Consider the following 14,063-nt stretch of genomic DNA (forward strand, 5'->3'; position numbering starts at 1 on the left):
GTAAAAGACAGAGAACGAAAACCGCCCGCCTGCCTGTAATACACTCCAACAGGTAAAGGACACATGCCCAAATGCCCTAGACCTCTCAGCAACTTGTCATTTGGCCAAGAGTCATTTTTCCTCATGTTGGGTCATAAGACTAAAGTAGAGGTAATTACTGAAGCAAATCCTATAGCTAATGCTTGGCTGGGAACATTTGCACTTTAGCCAGCAGACACCCTTGCTGGTTTGCCTCCTGAGAGGGGTGGGCAGCCTTACTCTAGACACTTTGGCTCTGTGCCCGGTGCTTCACCAAGGAGCGATCCCATCCAGCACCCTCTGGATGAGCAAGTGGAAAACTGTGTTCGTCTCATTTCCTGTCCCAGACTCAAGACCACAACTACTGTGATATTCAGTGACACACAAGAATAAAGAAAAAATCCAAGGCTGGTATCACCTTGCCATTAAATGGCTCTACCAGCTCATTAGAGAGAGAGATCCCATACGCGCCCCTAATCAATCTATTTAAAGTTTCCTGGAAGCGGGAAAAGGAAAGAATAAAAATACAAGTGCTCTTTTGTCCACCAGTAGTTATTCTTTGCGAGTGTATTAAAAACCTTTTCTCCATGTTGGCCTGTGCCTGTCTGCTGGCGGGGCACCAGCTTGCAGTACCCACTAGAGTTTGTTATTTCAACCACCTAGCAGGAAGGCGCTGTTAGCTCCCCCTCTCCTAGCTACCTGGAGGACTGGAAACATTTTTGGAAACTTCAAAAGGAGAGGGAAGCTCAGCCAGCTCAAGTGCTGTTCAGCTTAATTTGTTCCACCTCATGCACCAGGTTCCCACCACATGAACACTTAGGGGGGCCTTACACAAGCTGCCCCATCGAAGCCCAGGGAACCAGTCCCATGCGGGCTCATCCCATGCGTGTTGGTGCTCCTAGGGGTGCTTGCAGCGGGGCGTTCTCCCATTATATTTGCTGCGGTTACTATGTTGTTTCTTATGCTTCAAATACCATGGCCTTCCTATTTTTTTCAGTCAGCTTACAGTCACAGGTATTAATCCTCTGAAATACTGAAAGACTTAGTGAAGACTCACAGCAGGAAATGATGTGCAGGAGTTTCTCTCATCAGCGTGTTTGACATTTCTGTCTGCTCAGAGGTAGCATCTGTTTCCTCCTCTTGGTTTTTACGGGACAGTGCTCTGCAGTTGCTGGCTGGCAGGCGGTAGAACAGCACAGCCGCAGTTGCACCAGAAGATGTGCTTCCCTCCTGAGGACACCCAGATAAAGAGGCTTAAGTCCCCTCTAGTGAGCCTGTTTTCCTTTCTACTGCCTTTCCTTTCTCCTCTTGCCCACCGGCTGCCACCCACTCTGGCCAGCAGTGCGTGTTATTCATGTACCCTCCTTGCACACGCATGCTGCCCTGCAACCTGCTGTGTAATGGGTGCATGGAGCTCCCGGACGACGGGTGAGAACATTCCCCTTGGTGTCAAAGGGGACAAGCTTCAGCACAGCTGGATGTCAGCGGGGCAAACGCTCATTCAGCACAACGAGGCCTTGGGGAAGCATTTCACTTATTTAGACCTGTAAGGATCTCACTCAAAATATTTACTTTGGTATTTGCCCTGTCTCGGGAGGGGAAGAAACCTGTTCACATGCTGCATGGAGGCATTTCACAAACAACTGGAGTTCCCTGTGTTCACCTGCTGCTTCCCGGCTGCCGCATGCCCGCTCAGTGACTTTGTCAGGTGTTTCGGAAGGCGGCTGCAGAGCGGAGCGAGGATTTTGAAAGTGTACGCAGAGGGCCAGCTACTTCACTGCTGGAACAGAAATGGCCACGGTAAAGTAACTAGACGAGAAGATAACTACATTTATTTAGAGAGCTAAAACATACACTGGAGCGATAAAACCTCTGAGTTAATTCAACAGAAAGCAGGATCAGGCACAGCATCTTAGGTCATCTGTCCTACTAGGTAAACTGTTCTCTTAAATTGCTCAAATGTTCCCTTGTAAGATTTTGTTCTACAGCACACAGTGCTTCCCAAGTGGTTCCTGGGCATGGTGCGGCCAGTTGCATGGGCTGGAAGCCCTCTGAGTGCTGTGGAGGCTGGAGAAAGCCTAGGAGCAGACCATGCCATGCCACACGGCCACAGCACTGGAGAGCCACTCTGGGGGGTTTTAAAGTCCCAGCAGAGATGTGGCCTTAGAGCAAGATTTGAGCTGCGGACATACAGAACAACACAAGGCTTTGGGAGAGGGGTACCCCTTCACAAGGGTAGCCCTGGCGTAAGGGCAGACCCGCTGCCGCTGTCAGCTGGGAGCTGTGGTAGAGCATGGGGCAGCTCTGTACACGGGGCCCCCCCAGCCGACTGCCCAGCTGGGGCCTTGGCAGCTCATTGCAGGAGCAGAAACGACGGTTCCCCAAGTTCTCTGAAAGCACAGATCCATTACTCAGAAATCCTGGTGATGGGTCGCTGTGGGCCATGCTAGCACTGTGGCCAGGCAGCAGCAGCAGCGGGGACACGCAGTGCTGCCCCATGCCTGGGGCTGGGGGACTGGGGGTCGCCTCCAGCACAGATTGCTCCTCCCTGCCTTCCCATCCCCAGCCCCTTTCATGGCCCTTCTCACGGCAGTGGGGAGTTTAGCTTTGCAGAGCAAACCCTGGTGTAACCCAACGGTGTAGTTTGACCAACACAGTTATTTCCACTCCAGTCCAGATCTTGGAGTACAAAATCCACAAATCCTTATCTTTCTGGCCTAAATTTTTCCAGGGTAGATAAAGTTGTTGAGAAATCCATTTTGGTCTCATAAAGATCTTGGTGGCATTTTTTTTCAGAACAGCAGCGGCGAACCACACACACACACACACATATATATCTCCACATATATGGTTAGTGACACTTTTTTAGGGCTGGAGTTTGGAGAAACTGAGTAGTCTTGTAACTCTTCTGTTTACATAATAAATTCAGAATGGGGGAACCACATGGTAGGATCCAAGTAATTGTGTTTACTAAATATGCACAGCATGCAAGGCCAGGCTTATATACACATACACATATATACACATTGCTTCTCCAACAGGATTTTGGCAGCCTCCAAATCGTAAAAGGCATTGAGTGACTTGAATTGTACCCTCATTGTCAAGCAGGAGTCTCAAACATGGAAAATGCACAGCAAATGAAGGCCAAGCTGAACATACGTGCATGCCTAATTCAGGGGGCTCAGGAGCAGGGAACAGCTAAGTAGAAGTACACTATAAATGAGCTTTTCCATTGCTCCCTTCCTACCTTCCAGGGTAAAAGCTGTGCAGATCCAATAGACCTTTGGAGAATTGCTCAGCTCTTTATTTTTTCCAAGATACATAGCAAAAAGGGAATTTCTGTTTACGTTCTCACAAAGTGACTGGCTAAATAATTCCAGATGATGGAATTTTCTTCTGTCCTTAAAGCAAAACAAAATCTTAACCTCCACCACTCTCTAACCGATACTAAGACTGTGATAAGAAATCTTTATTTCAGCATTCAAAAAGTAGTTAATAACAACATAAAGTTGGAAAAATAACCCTAACTCTGCCCCTATGTCCATGTACAATAGAGTCTTGGATTGTATGTTCATATGGTCTTTCTTTGGGATGTCTTTTATTTTTCCCTGCAGTTTTTAGGCAACAGCTGTAGCAGTTTTAGGTAACAGCTGTAACAGCTTTTAGCATGTTATGGCTCTATGAATTCCTGAAAACTAGTTATATGGAATAGGCACTATAAGCCTATTACTAACAACATGCAATGCCCATATCAGTGAATTCTGAAAAAATGGGAAATACTGATTTTCATCCACTGTTAGGCCAAATATTTTTGTGGCCAATTTTCAGCCTGAGAATATGAAGTCACCTTTACATCTTTTTCTTTACAGGAAGTTGTAAAGAGGAAGCATTTCAGCTTCCTTTTTGTTAGCTTGGCAGATGAGCTGTTTAGCACAGTTTGTCACGTGAAAAGAAACTGAGGGAAAACCAGCTAAAATAAAAGAAAAAAATTCTATGCAAACTTGTTGATTTTGATAAAAAACTATATTTTCCAAATGAAACAAAATGTCATCATCGTAAGTACTGCTATAATGATTAACAATTACAGGTGTACTTGCTTCTGGTTCTGGACAGAAGGATAGACTGGAAGCTATATATGTCACTCCTGATATCATGTACTGTCTGGGATTTTATAATTTCAGACAGCATTTCAAAAGGAACACAATTTTTTTTTTTTTTTTAAAAAAAAGGTAATTTAAAGTGAAATGCCATTGCACAATATCAGCTGGAAACGGAAAGTGTCATGTCAACATACTTCATCACGGTGATGTACCTGAGTGAAAATATTTAGACCTTTTTTACACAACCAAAAATCCGCACACTAACTTCTATATGTTTAAATGTCCCTGTGAGACTTTTTTTCCATATATCTCAATTATATATGGCATATGTGCTTGAAAAATATACGTGTCTACTTCACATAGGTATGTCAGGAGATACTGGCATGTGCGAATAGCCAGGTGTTGTCTGCAGTCCTGCTTCCTATACCTACACACTCATTTTGCCAGAATGTCTATCAACAACTGTATGCATTTTTTTTCACAAAAGATGGGTCACATTTACATCCGTGGTCTCTCTTTTTACTAACAAATACATGATAACAGTGCTTTTTTCTTCTTTCAAAGTTTTGTTACCAAAGTCCGCTACATTTCTTTGCCAGGGAAGTTTCAGGGCAATTTTAAAAGACTGTGAAAACTTTAATACATTTTGTATTGTGCTGTGCTTATCCTGAAGAAGGTACAGACGTCTTCCTTTTCTCACATTTTTCCCTGCTTTTTTCCAGCTTTCTCAGAGTGTTTTCATGAGGCAGACTCTATGTCATCCAATTATTTCCTGAAGAAAACTAGAGAGATAAGCCTTTGAAAACCGAGCCAGGACTCCAGATTTCTCTCACTGTATTAAATCATACTGATCAAAAACATAGAGAGATATAGAAGCACAAAATTAACAGTGGGACAGAGAGAGTGGGAAATGGGGATTCCTGGATGTAATATTACATGAGATGAGACCGTCCAATATCAAGTAAACTTATTTGGACAGAGAGGGAATTACTGGGTGTGTAATACTGATTAACTATGTTGGAGAGAGACCCTGCCAAGCAGCGTGTCTTGGTCAGCCTCTTTATAAAGAAGAATAGGAATGTAGGTAAAAGGTTAAATATTTAAAAAAAAAAAAAAAAGTGCATCACTCCTCTTGTTAGCTAATCCTTGGGCATCATCTGCATAAACCAGAGCAGTTCACTTCTGGGAAGGAGTCTGTTCCAGCTCCCATGACTGAGAGATTTCTCTCTTAACCTGCTAAAGTGTTTGGAGGGATATTTATTGACATGAATGAGACTCTGCATAAATGTATCTGAGATCCTAAGTGTTTAGTGTTGGTTAAGGTCCTTATACTGCAAAGACATAGTATTTTTTTAATGCCATATCCACTGAAAAACATTTGCTTGAGGAAAATATACCAGGTCATAGATGAGACTCTGGGGAAAAAATATATTGTCTATCAAATCCATGTCACATCATTTTTCCTTTCCTACTTAGGCACACGGACAATAGTTTGAAACCCAAAAAAAGGCCTTAAAAAATGTCTAATACACAGAGCATCCCTAATTACATTTCTTCCCGGCATGAGACTTTGTATGTTACTTCAGCCCGACAAGTCCCGACTGCCAACTTGGATGAACTCTGGAAGTGTTTCTCACTGCTATGCACTCCTCTCACAAAAGTGTTTGAGCAAGCTATAAAATAATACACAAATCATCAAGCACTCTGGTGGGGAGGACTCGTAATTTCAGGCTGTTTGGGAGATGAGTATCAGTCAGTTTAGAGTACCGTTAGCAAACCACAAAACAGTTTTGAAAGAGGCTTGTATAAGGCAATAAAGGCACACATCAGCGCTTTAAATGGGCAAGAGGCTCTGGGGGAGCATTTCTGCATGACCATGGAACAGTTTTATCATAAATTTATTCAGAAAGTCTTCATGTTTTTAACTTTACTTAGGACTATCCCTTGCTTCAGCAGGCTATATTTAGATGGATAATTCACAGCTCTTTTAAGCTTAGCTGTTTGGTTTGTAGTAAAAGTGAAATTAAATCACTCATGTAGGACTACGGTCTTTGTGAGAAGGATCAAGGAGCTGTGATGAAGCAGCTCAGGGAGATGCCCCCCTTTCCCTGCTGGCACAGAGCTCCAGGCAGCATTTCAGGGGCTGTCCTGTGCCTGTTTTCTGGGGGATCTCCTGGTATCCAGCATGCGCCAGAAATCTAGGCGTCTGGGTGGATATCCACGTGACTCCACCTGCATTTTTTTTTTCCCCAATTGATAGCTGGGTTGTTCTTGGATATTATGGAATATAGTGTATTTTTCAGACGCTGCTCTTTAATTAACAGGGAAGAGACTGACACTGAGCAAGTGCGGCCTGATGAGTAAGCAAGTAAAGCATGCCCACCTGTGTGCTTGCGAGTTCGGTACTCAGGAGGGCAGGGCAGCCAGAGACCTAGGTTGTCCTCCATGCAGTGCAGGTTGGTGCTCAGCAAGCTTCCCAGGGGACTGCTTTGCTCATGCTTGGGCTTGGACCCTCAGCATCCCTCCATCCTGGGGGTGCCCCTTGTCCCTGCAGCATAGCAGCTGCAGGAGACTGACACGCAGCCCCTAGAGCCAGGGGTCAATCTGCTTCCAGCCTTTCCATGTACTACCTAGGCCAGAAATTCCCATCTGTAATACAGGAGGCAGCCTAGCTTTGCCCCCGCTTTGATGCTTTGAGTGGATACACAGTCCTTTCAATTTGCAGAAATCTCTCATGTGTTACTAATCGCCAGTTTTGAGGGAACCCATTAGGGACATCACCAAGTGAAAAAGATTGTCGTTGCACCACTTGTGATGTTAAAAGTCAAAAGGTTTTCCCCAGTAAAATGATAAAGCAATGCTTAAAGTAACAAGGCCCTGACATCTCCTTCCTAATGCCATACACTCTACCTACTGTGGGAATGATGCTCACTCAGAGCGTGTATTTTGGCTAGCAAAAATCCTGTGTGCTTTAATGTTATTTATGTCTGTTTTTCTCCGGAGGTCTTTTTGGTCAGGATTGTGATTTATGTTGTTTTTACTCCAGCTACGCAGGAGATTCTTTGACGGATTACAATCTCGGCAAACTGCAACTCGAGAAGAAGAATGACAGCGAAGAGACTTAAACCAGACTTTTCACCATCCCGGAAAGGAACTGGCTGCCAGTATTTGGAGCTTTTTTGATACTCTACCTCCCTCTGCTGTTATCAGCAAGAAGTTCCTCGACAATGGGAAATCATGTACTCGCGGCTTCGATTTCCATGCTCTCGCTCCTGGCGATGATGGGAGATGCGGACAGTAAAGCAGACAGTTCCTTCATGATCGACTCCGACCCCAGCCGCTGTATGAGGCATCACTACGTCGACTCCATCAGCCACCCCCTGTACAAGTGTAGCTCGAAGGTAAGGACTTCCCTCACCCCTTTGCAGCAGGGTGCTGCGTCAGCAGAGTTGTTAAAATGAGCCATTTTGGGTGATTTTCTCTGCACAAATTCCTTGCTACCAAAACCCAGCTGCAGAGACATACAGGTGTAGAGACATCTGTGTGTGTACATCAGAACTGGGGCTGGAAAGAAAGGCTCTTGAGTCTCTTTTCACTTTTTCAAAACGAAAAACACACCATGATGGTAAAGCTAACATGCAGCGAATGATAAGATTCAAAGGAGCACTTTGGGGTCTCAGCCACTGGCACCACAGAGATGGGCTAGTTTGGAAGTCTAGATCATCCCAGTCACCCCCTCCTTCAAGTGAGTCTTTAACCCGGAGCATGTAAACTTATAGCTTTCAAGGTCAAGTACGAAGATAAAGAATCAAGCTGTAAAATGGTAATGAAAAAAGAATGTGAAAAACATTGCTAATTTCTTTCCCCATTTAGTTGCAAGGTCTTTGTTTTAATACAGAATTCAATTGGATGTTTACTGTAGGGCTTTAGGAACAGAAGGAAATACAAGATTGCCTTTCATTGGGGATTTCAAGCCTGAAAAATTTTGTGTCAAAGTGTTTTAGCAGCCTGCGCATGTAGCCTACAGTCATTTATTCCATTGTGTGGAGAAAAAGAATGGGAAGAAACAATGGGAAAATCCTTGCTGGTCCCTTTTGTCTTCCTAATTTGTTCCGGCTGAGTTAACCCAGTACGTATTCAGACATAGAGTCTCTGCTTGGACCACCCCTCTGTCCCGCAGAAAGTGGCTTTGCCTTATGCACCCACACATCTGGATTAACAAAAGGGAGTAACTGCCAGCACCAACACTTTTGCCAGCCCTGTGTTGGGTAAGAGAGTGACGGGAGGCAGGTGGGAGATCAGAGGCATTTGCCCTACTGCTCTTGAGTTCAGACAGTAAAATTGTGCATTACCTGATTCAGGAGAGAACTTTCGTTTTACTCTTAGCCTAGACTAGACTTTCTTACCATATGGAAAACATCCAGCATTAACATACAGAACTGCAGAGATGTATCTGTTTGTGCAATATTGCTTTTATTGCAGTTGACTCCAGTGCAAGGCAAAGGTGAAAGGAGTGGGTAGAGTGGATGGTTTTTATGTCCTGGCAGGGGGGTGCTAGCAGCCGTCCCCTCCCATGGCAATTCACATCACCTATTACACCTGAGAAGCCATAGCTACCATGACGGTTTGGTCCAGGAGGGCGATGCTCCACCCAGCCGGCCCTCACTCTCAGCTCCCTGAGCTGCCACAGAGCAGGAATAGCCGCAGTATGTAACATAGGCAAGATGGTAGGAGGCCCTCAGAGGCCCTTGCGTCTCCAGGTTTGGGTAGGATCCCCCTTTGCCCCTCTACAGGCAGAAGAGCAAATGAGTAACAAGTGGTGACTTCACTAGGGCAGTGAGAAATGCAGAGTATAACTGACCTGGGTGCACTGGCTCAGACAAAAGAGAATAAACACAACAGGTCCCAGCCCGGCCCCTGAGGCAATTCAGTCCTGGAGGGTGAAGGCTGGGGCTTCGCTGACCCAGGGACAAAGGGCTATCATGTCCTGGTCTCTCCTCTCTTGTGGGCCATCACCCACCCTCCTCCATTCCCCAGCTGGAGCAGGTTCCCACAGCACGACTTTGCCTCCGCTTGGCCCCGCATCGCTGCCAGCTCTCCAGCAGCCACCACCAGCCCCTCCTGTCCCCGGGCACTTGCCACGAGGCTGCTGCCCCTGCATTCCCAGACCCACGGCTCCACACGCTCCTGCCTGCCCTGCAGTCAGCCTGTGCCTTGCCTCCGGCTGTGCTTTTCTTCCCTGCTCTTGCTTTCTACACAGCCCAAGGAAGGAAGGAAGAAAGGAAACCCCAAACCAACTCATCTTCTTAACATCCCTAATGACAGAGAAAAGCAATCAGGTCTTTAGGAGTGGGATTAGTGGAAAGGAGAATAGGGAAGGCACTGTAATGAAAACCATATTATTTCAAAACTGAGCTTTGAGAAAAAAGCTGTTGACATAAACATTTGTAACTGACTGCAAAAATGTCAGTGACTTTTTTTAAGTCAAGCCTTTAATGGAAATCATGTTTGAAAATATTATCACATCTCTTGGCTTCCCAAATTCCACAACCATTTCAAGACCTTTTTTTAACAATACTGCAGGTAGTATGGACTTTCCCATGAAGTGGAAAATGAAAAGAGTTTCCATACAAAGTGAAATAATTTTGACATTTCCTAGAAAACTTCTCTCTGTTTGTTAAATCAAGCTCTTTTTTTTTAAGGTCTCAGGGATCTGAATCATCCTGCTAGACATATGGCTTCTGTTCTGGATCTAGCATATAAACACAGACCAATATTAGACTTGCTAATGAAAATTAGACACAATGTCTGTTCCTATATATACTGTGATAAAACATAAACAAGTCAAAAAAGGAAGGTTCTGTGGGAGTAGCTGTGGGAATTTTGGTACCTCTTGTTTCCACCGAGTTTCCATTGTGAAGCTTGGACTGACAATTGATGTCAAGCAGAGACTTTGCCCTTTTTTGGCATGATACATCAGTTTCACCAAGCATCCTTTTTCACTCCCTATGTTTTCCCTTTTAGTGCAGCATAAAATTACAGAAGTTAAAAATGGCTTCAGAAATGGCAAGATGTAGTATGCTTGCTGTCCATCTTCGCTAAAAAAGGATTATGTCCACTGTGCTTCTCTGTGGAGGCTGCCAATTGTACCCACAGGGGAAGTAGTTTTGTTACATTTGGAAACATCCACCCAATATAATTTAATCATTAAAATCCCTCTTGCTTTTGACCTCAGGCAGATGTTGAAAACAGGTTTCCAAAGCCTTAGGAAACTTAGTCCATTATAGTAACAGAATGTATAAAAGAGACAAAAAGGAGGGATGGAAGAAGGTAATTTGTTCCTGAAAAACAGTGTTTTCCTTTGACTTTAAGGAAATGTTTGTGGCAGCTCATGAAGTACTGCCTTTCCTGACCGTATTGGATTTTGCATGACCTCTGTCACAGAGACCCACTGGTCTTCCATGTGCTGGATCACCTCACTGCTGCAACCAGAGCCTCCTAAATTACAATATTGGCTGTCACAAGTGCTTCTTCCAGATGTGCCAGAAGAGTGCTACCACAGACGGCCTTGCACCAAAGAATCCAGCCCAGAGAGACACGGACCAGATGAAGAAAGATTTAACAAATGTTTGAAGACGTGCTTATGAGGTAGCTCAGGAGATTTTCAGTAATGCCTTCTCACAGCCAGGCCACAGATACTGTGTGAAAGTCTGTCTTGTGCATCTCAGCCCATCTGCTTTGGGGGCTCAGCTTGTTGCTGAAGAGGACTGTAACCATTGCCAACATCAAACCAGTTCACAGCTTCTGAATTTCCAGAATACGGCTCAAATTATCAGAGTCAAATATTGCCTCAGATTCAGGTTGCTCTCTTTTGTGGCCGCCTAGTTACCTATGAGACTGCTGACTTTAAGTAAGAAAACCTATTTCTCCCTAGTTGCTCATACATGTAAGACCCACTGTAGCTCCCACGTTGTAGCATGCCATGCTTCCGGATCCAGCATCACAAGGTGACACGCATGGGCTCACATGTGCAGGGGACAAGGGGAGCCAAGAGGCACGCATATCAGGTTATAAAGTACCCACACATTTTTACTATATATACACCCACTGTATTACTGTGCTATGCCATCATAACATTACTAATTATTTAGGTGATAATCTCTATTGTGCTATAGTATACGATGCAATAAGCAGCTGGTGTGATTGATTAAATGGCAAAGCCAAGCTTTTAAAGTACATGCTATTTCCAGCTCTTTTGCACACCTGCCAAAATCCACTGGTGCTGTTCTGGATTTATGAGGAGGAGGAGGTTAAATTTTGCTGAGGACTTCAGGTTAGCCCAGAAGTTTGGAAAGTTATCAAAATGGGAAATCTGACATTTTTTTAACCTGCAAGTTTGACTTGATACCCATGGTGCTGTGCCATTTGTAAAAATTTACACTGCCATCCAAAAACAGGGCATAAAACCTACACTGTGTAATTTTACATGATATGAATACTGACCGTACTCTTATGAAAAACTAAGTAGTCAGCAAAATTCGAGATTAAAATTAGAGTCTCCACAGAATAAAACATGGTTTTAAAGACAAGGCTTGGTAAGCAATTATAAATGCAGTTGCACAATGAAGAAATATTGACTGGTTTTGTATTAGAAAGCTTGCTGTTCATAAGAAAGGTATTCAGACACAGTTACTGGCACATCAGATAATTCTGCCCTATTACTGTTGCACTGTAATCCTTAATCCTGTTCCTCAGGGGTTGGTTTGTTTTTTTCCTGGCATTTCTGAAAGTACCTGCAGATACAGGAGTGGGTGTGTGCCATAAAAAGGCAACTATTCTGGCTGAGCCCCCTCCCAATTTCTTGTGCACCTGGCAGAGCATGGGAAGCTGAAAAGTCCTTGCCTAGCATCAGCAGTACTCAGCAACTACTAAACCATCAGTGTGTTATCAGCATTATTCTCATACTAAATCCAAACCACAGCACTATGCCTGCTACTAGGAAGAAAATTAACTCTATCCCAGCCGAAACCAGGACACCAAGGGACAAAAGTGGATCTTTTTCTGTCAGTAATGGTTGATAGCACTGTAATAATTGTCCCTTTCCCTGTTCTCATATACAATAAACACACTGGTATTAAGGAGCTTGACAATAGCTGATATGTCTAAAGATGGGGTGTGGCTCAACAGCACACTGAAATTTTCCTCCTACCATATTACTACTAACAGCTGAAGTGAATTTGCTTATGAATAGGCAGCATCACAGGAAGGGGACCATAAATTTATGCTACAAATCATAAAGGATGGTAAATTTATTGGAGAGCCACAAGAACCCATCTCTTAATTAAACCAAGGAACAAGATGGTATCAACCCCTGATCATCAGCTCACAAAGACATCTTCCTTGTGATCTGTCTGTGTTGACTGCAGTGAACTTGTTAATATATTAATACATTTCCAAGCAAACCATTTAGCATGCAAGTACTCCTGGAAGAGCCATTTTTAAGCACTGTACAAAGTATGTTCTTTATGGATGATCGGTGCCTTTCCCATGGACACAGGCAGTGCTGGTATTTCCTGCTTTATACCAGGAATGTTCCGTCTGTCTGTCTCGCTCATCTTTCCTCATGACTCTGACTAAAGAGAAAATTAAACATTTGACAAACCTGCTTGCAAGACTTGGAGATTTGCAGCCAATTGATCATGTGTAGTGAAAGAAGTGTTTAGCGTTGTAAAATACTTGCTGTCACATTCGTAGTTATATATATACACACATCTAATTGCAAATACATATTCAAGGTGATCTTTGTAAAAGAAGCTAGAAACTTACTTCTTTAGAAGCAATGAACTGAGCATCTTCTTTATGTTTCTACTTTATTTGTTTATATAGCTAGTCATTTGAGACATTCACTGGCCCCGAGGACGAGTTCTGCCGATCACTAGTATATGCTCAAAACATTGGAAAGTATCCAACTGAAGTATCAGTCTGGCTGATGATTTAAAGGCTTGGCTGCCACAAATCTGAGGTCAGCAAGTCACAGCTGCAGTCACTGTGCCTGGAAAGCAGGGCTGGCTGTAATTGTTTGGAGCCCTGAAGTCAACTTTCAGAAAACCAGGCCCCGTAGTCCTTATGAGTGTCGGTGCCTGGGACTCCGGGAGGAGACTCTCTTTTCCTCCTGCCCACATTACCTCCTCCGCTCTCTCAGACACAGCTCGGGGGCAATGCACTCTGTGGGACTGGGTGCCCTTGCCAAGGTGGGGAGATGCAGTAAGCGAAGAGAGACCAGCCAGACAAGAAGGAGGTACCCATCTACAAGTGCTAGCTGTGCGCTGGCAGCCATGGGGGCACGTTTCCTAACCCACCTCTCTTCCTTCGCAGATGGTGCTGCTGGCTCGCTGTGAAGGGCGCTGCAGCCAGACATCGCGCTCGGAGCCGATGGTTTCTTTCAGCACTGTCCTGAAGCAGCCTTTCCGCTCCACCTGCCACTGCTGCCGGCCCCAGACCTCCAAGCTGAAGGCCATGCGGTTGCGATGCTCAGGGGGCATGCGGCTCACTGCCACCTACCGCTACATCCTCTCCTGCCACTGCGAGGAGTGCAACTCCTAGGGACTTGCCACAACAGAGGGGGGACTGGGATGTTGCTGTTGGGGTGGGCTCCCAAGAAGTAACCCGAGGTGAGTCCGACGCTCCCAGCATACAATTGCAGTGAGGACAGGACTAACCAGGCTGGATTGGATCTGAGAGCTAAAGCGTAGAATACCCTGGGGCCCTGGATGGTGCTGGTACTGAAGCATGGGCTGCAACAAAGGTGAAAACATGAGGACTTGTTTTTAAGAAGCCTTTCTTTTTTTCTGAAAGGATATTTCTGTGAGTTTCTTCTTTTTCAGGCTCAGCTCTGATTACAGAGAGGTGCTTTTACTTTAAGCCAAGGGCAGCAGGGGAAAAGAG

The 14,063-nt window shown here is 44.7% G+C and overlaps 1 protein-coding gene across 1 annotated transcript; it reads left to right on the plus strand.

Annotated features, from left to right (window-relative positions):
- The first annotated feature begins 7,306 nt into the window (after positions 1-7,306).
- Positions 7,307-13,721, plus strand: NDP (norrin cystine knot growth factor NDP). Its single transcript, XM_009483970.2, has 2 exons — positions 7,307-7,519; positions 13,494-13,721. The coding sequence occupies exons 1-2, from the start codon at positions 7,346-7,348 to the stop codon at positions 13,719-13,721; spliced, it is 402 nt and encodes a 133-aa protein (XP_009482245.1). The 5' UTR covers positions 7,307-7,345.
- The last annotated feature ends 342 nt before the right edge of the window (positions 13,722-14,063 follow it).

Source organism: Pelecanus crispus, chromosome 1, assembly GCF_030463565.1.
Source record: "Pelecanus crispus isolate bPelCri1 chromosome 1, bPelCri1.pri, whole genome shotgun sequence".
NCBI lineage: Eukaryota > Metazoa > Chordata > Aves > Pelecaniformes > Pelecanidae > Pelecanus > Pelecanus crispus.

What these genes read in the sequence shown, in the direction of transcription:
- NDP (XM_009483970.2), top strand. Translation starts at nt 7,346, where the DNA reads ATGGGAAATCATGTACTCGCGGCTTCGATTTCCATGCTCTCGCTCCTG. An exon ending in TGTACAAGTGTAGCTCGAAG is followed by an intron (nt 7,520 to 13,493) that starts GTAAGGACTTCC and finishes CTTCCTTCGCAG; the next exon opens with ATGGTGCTGCTGGCTCGCTG.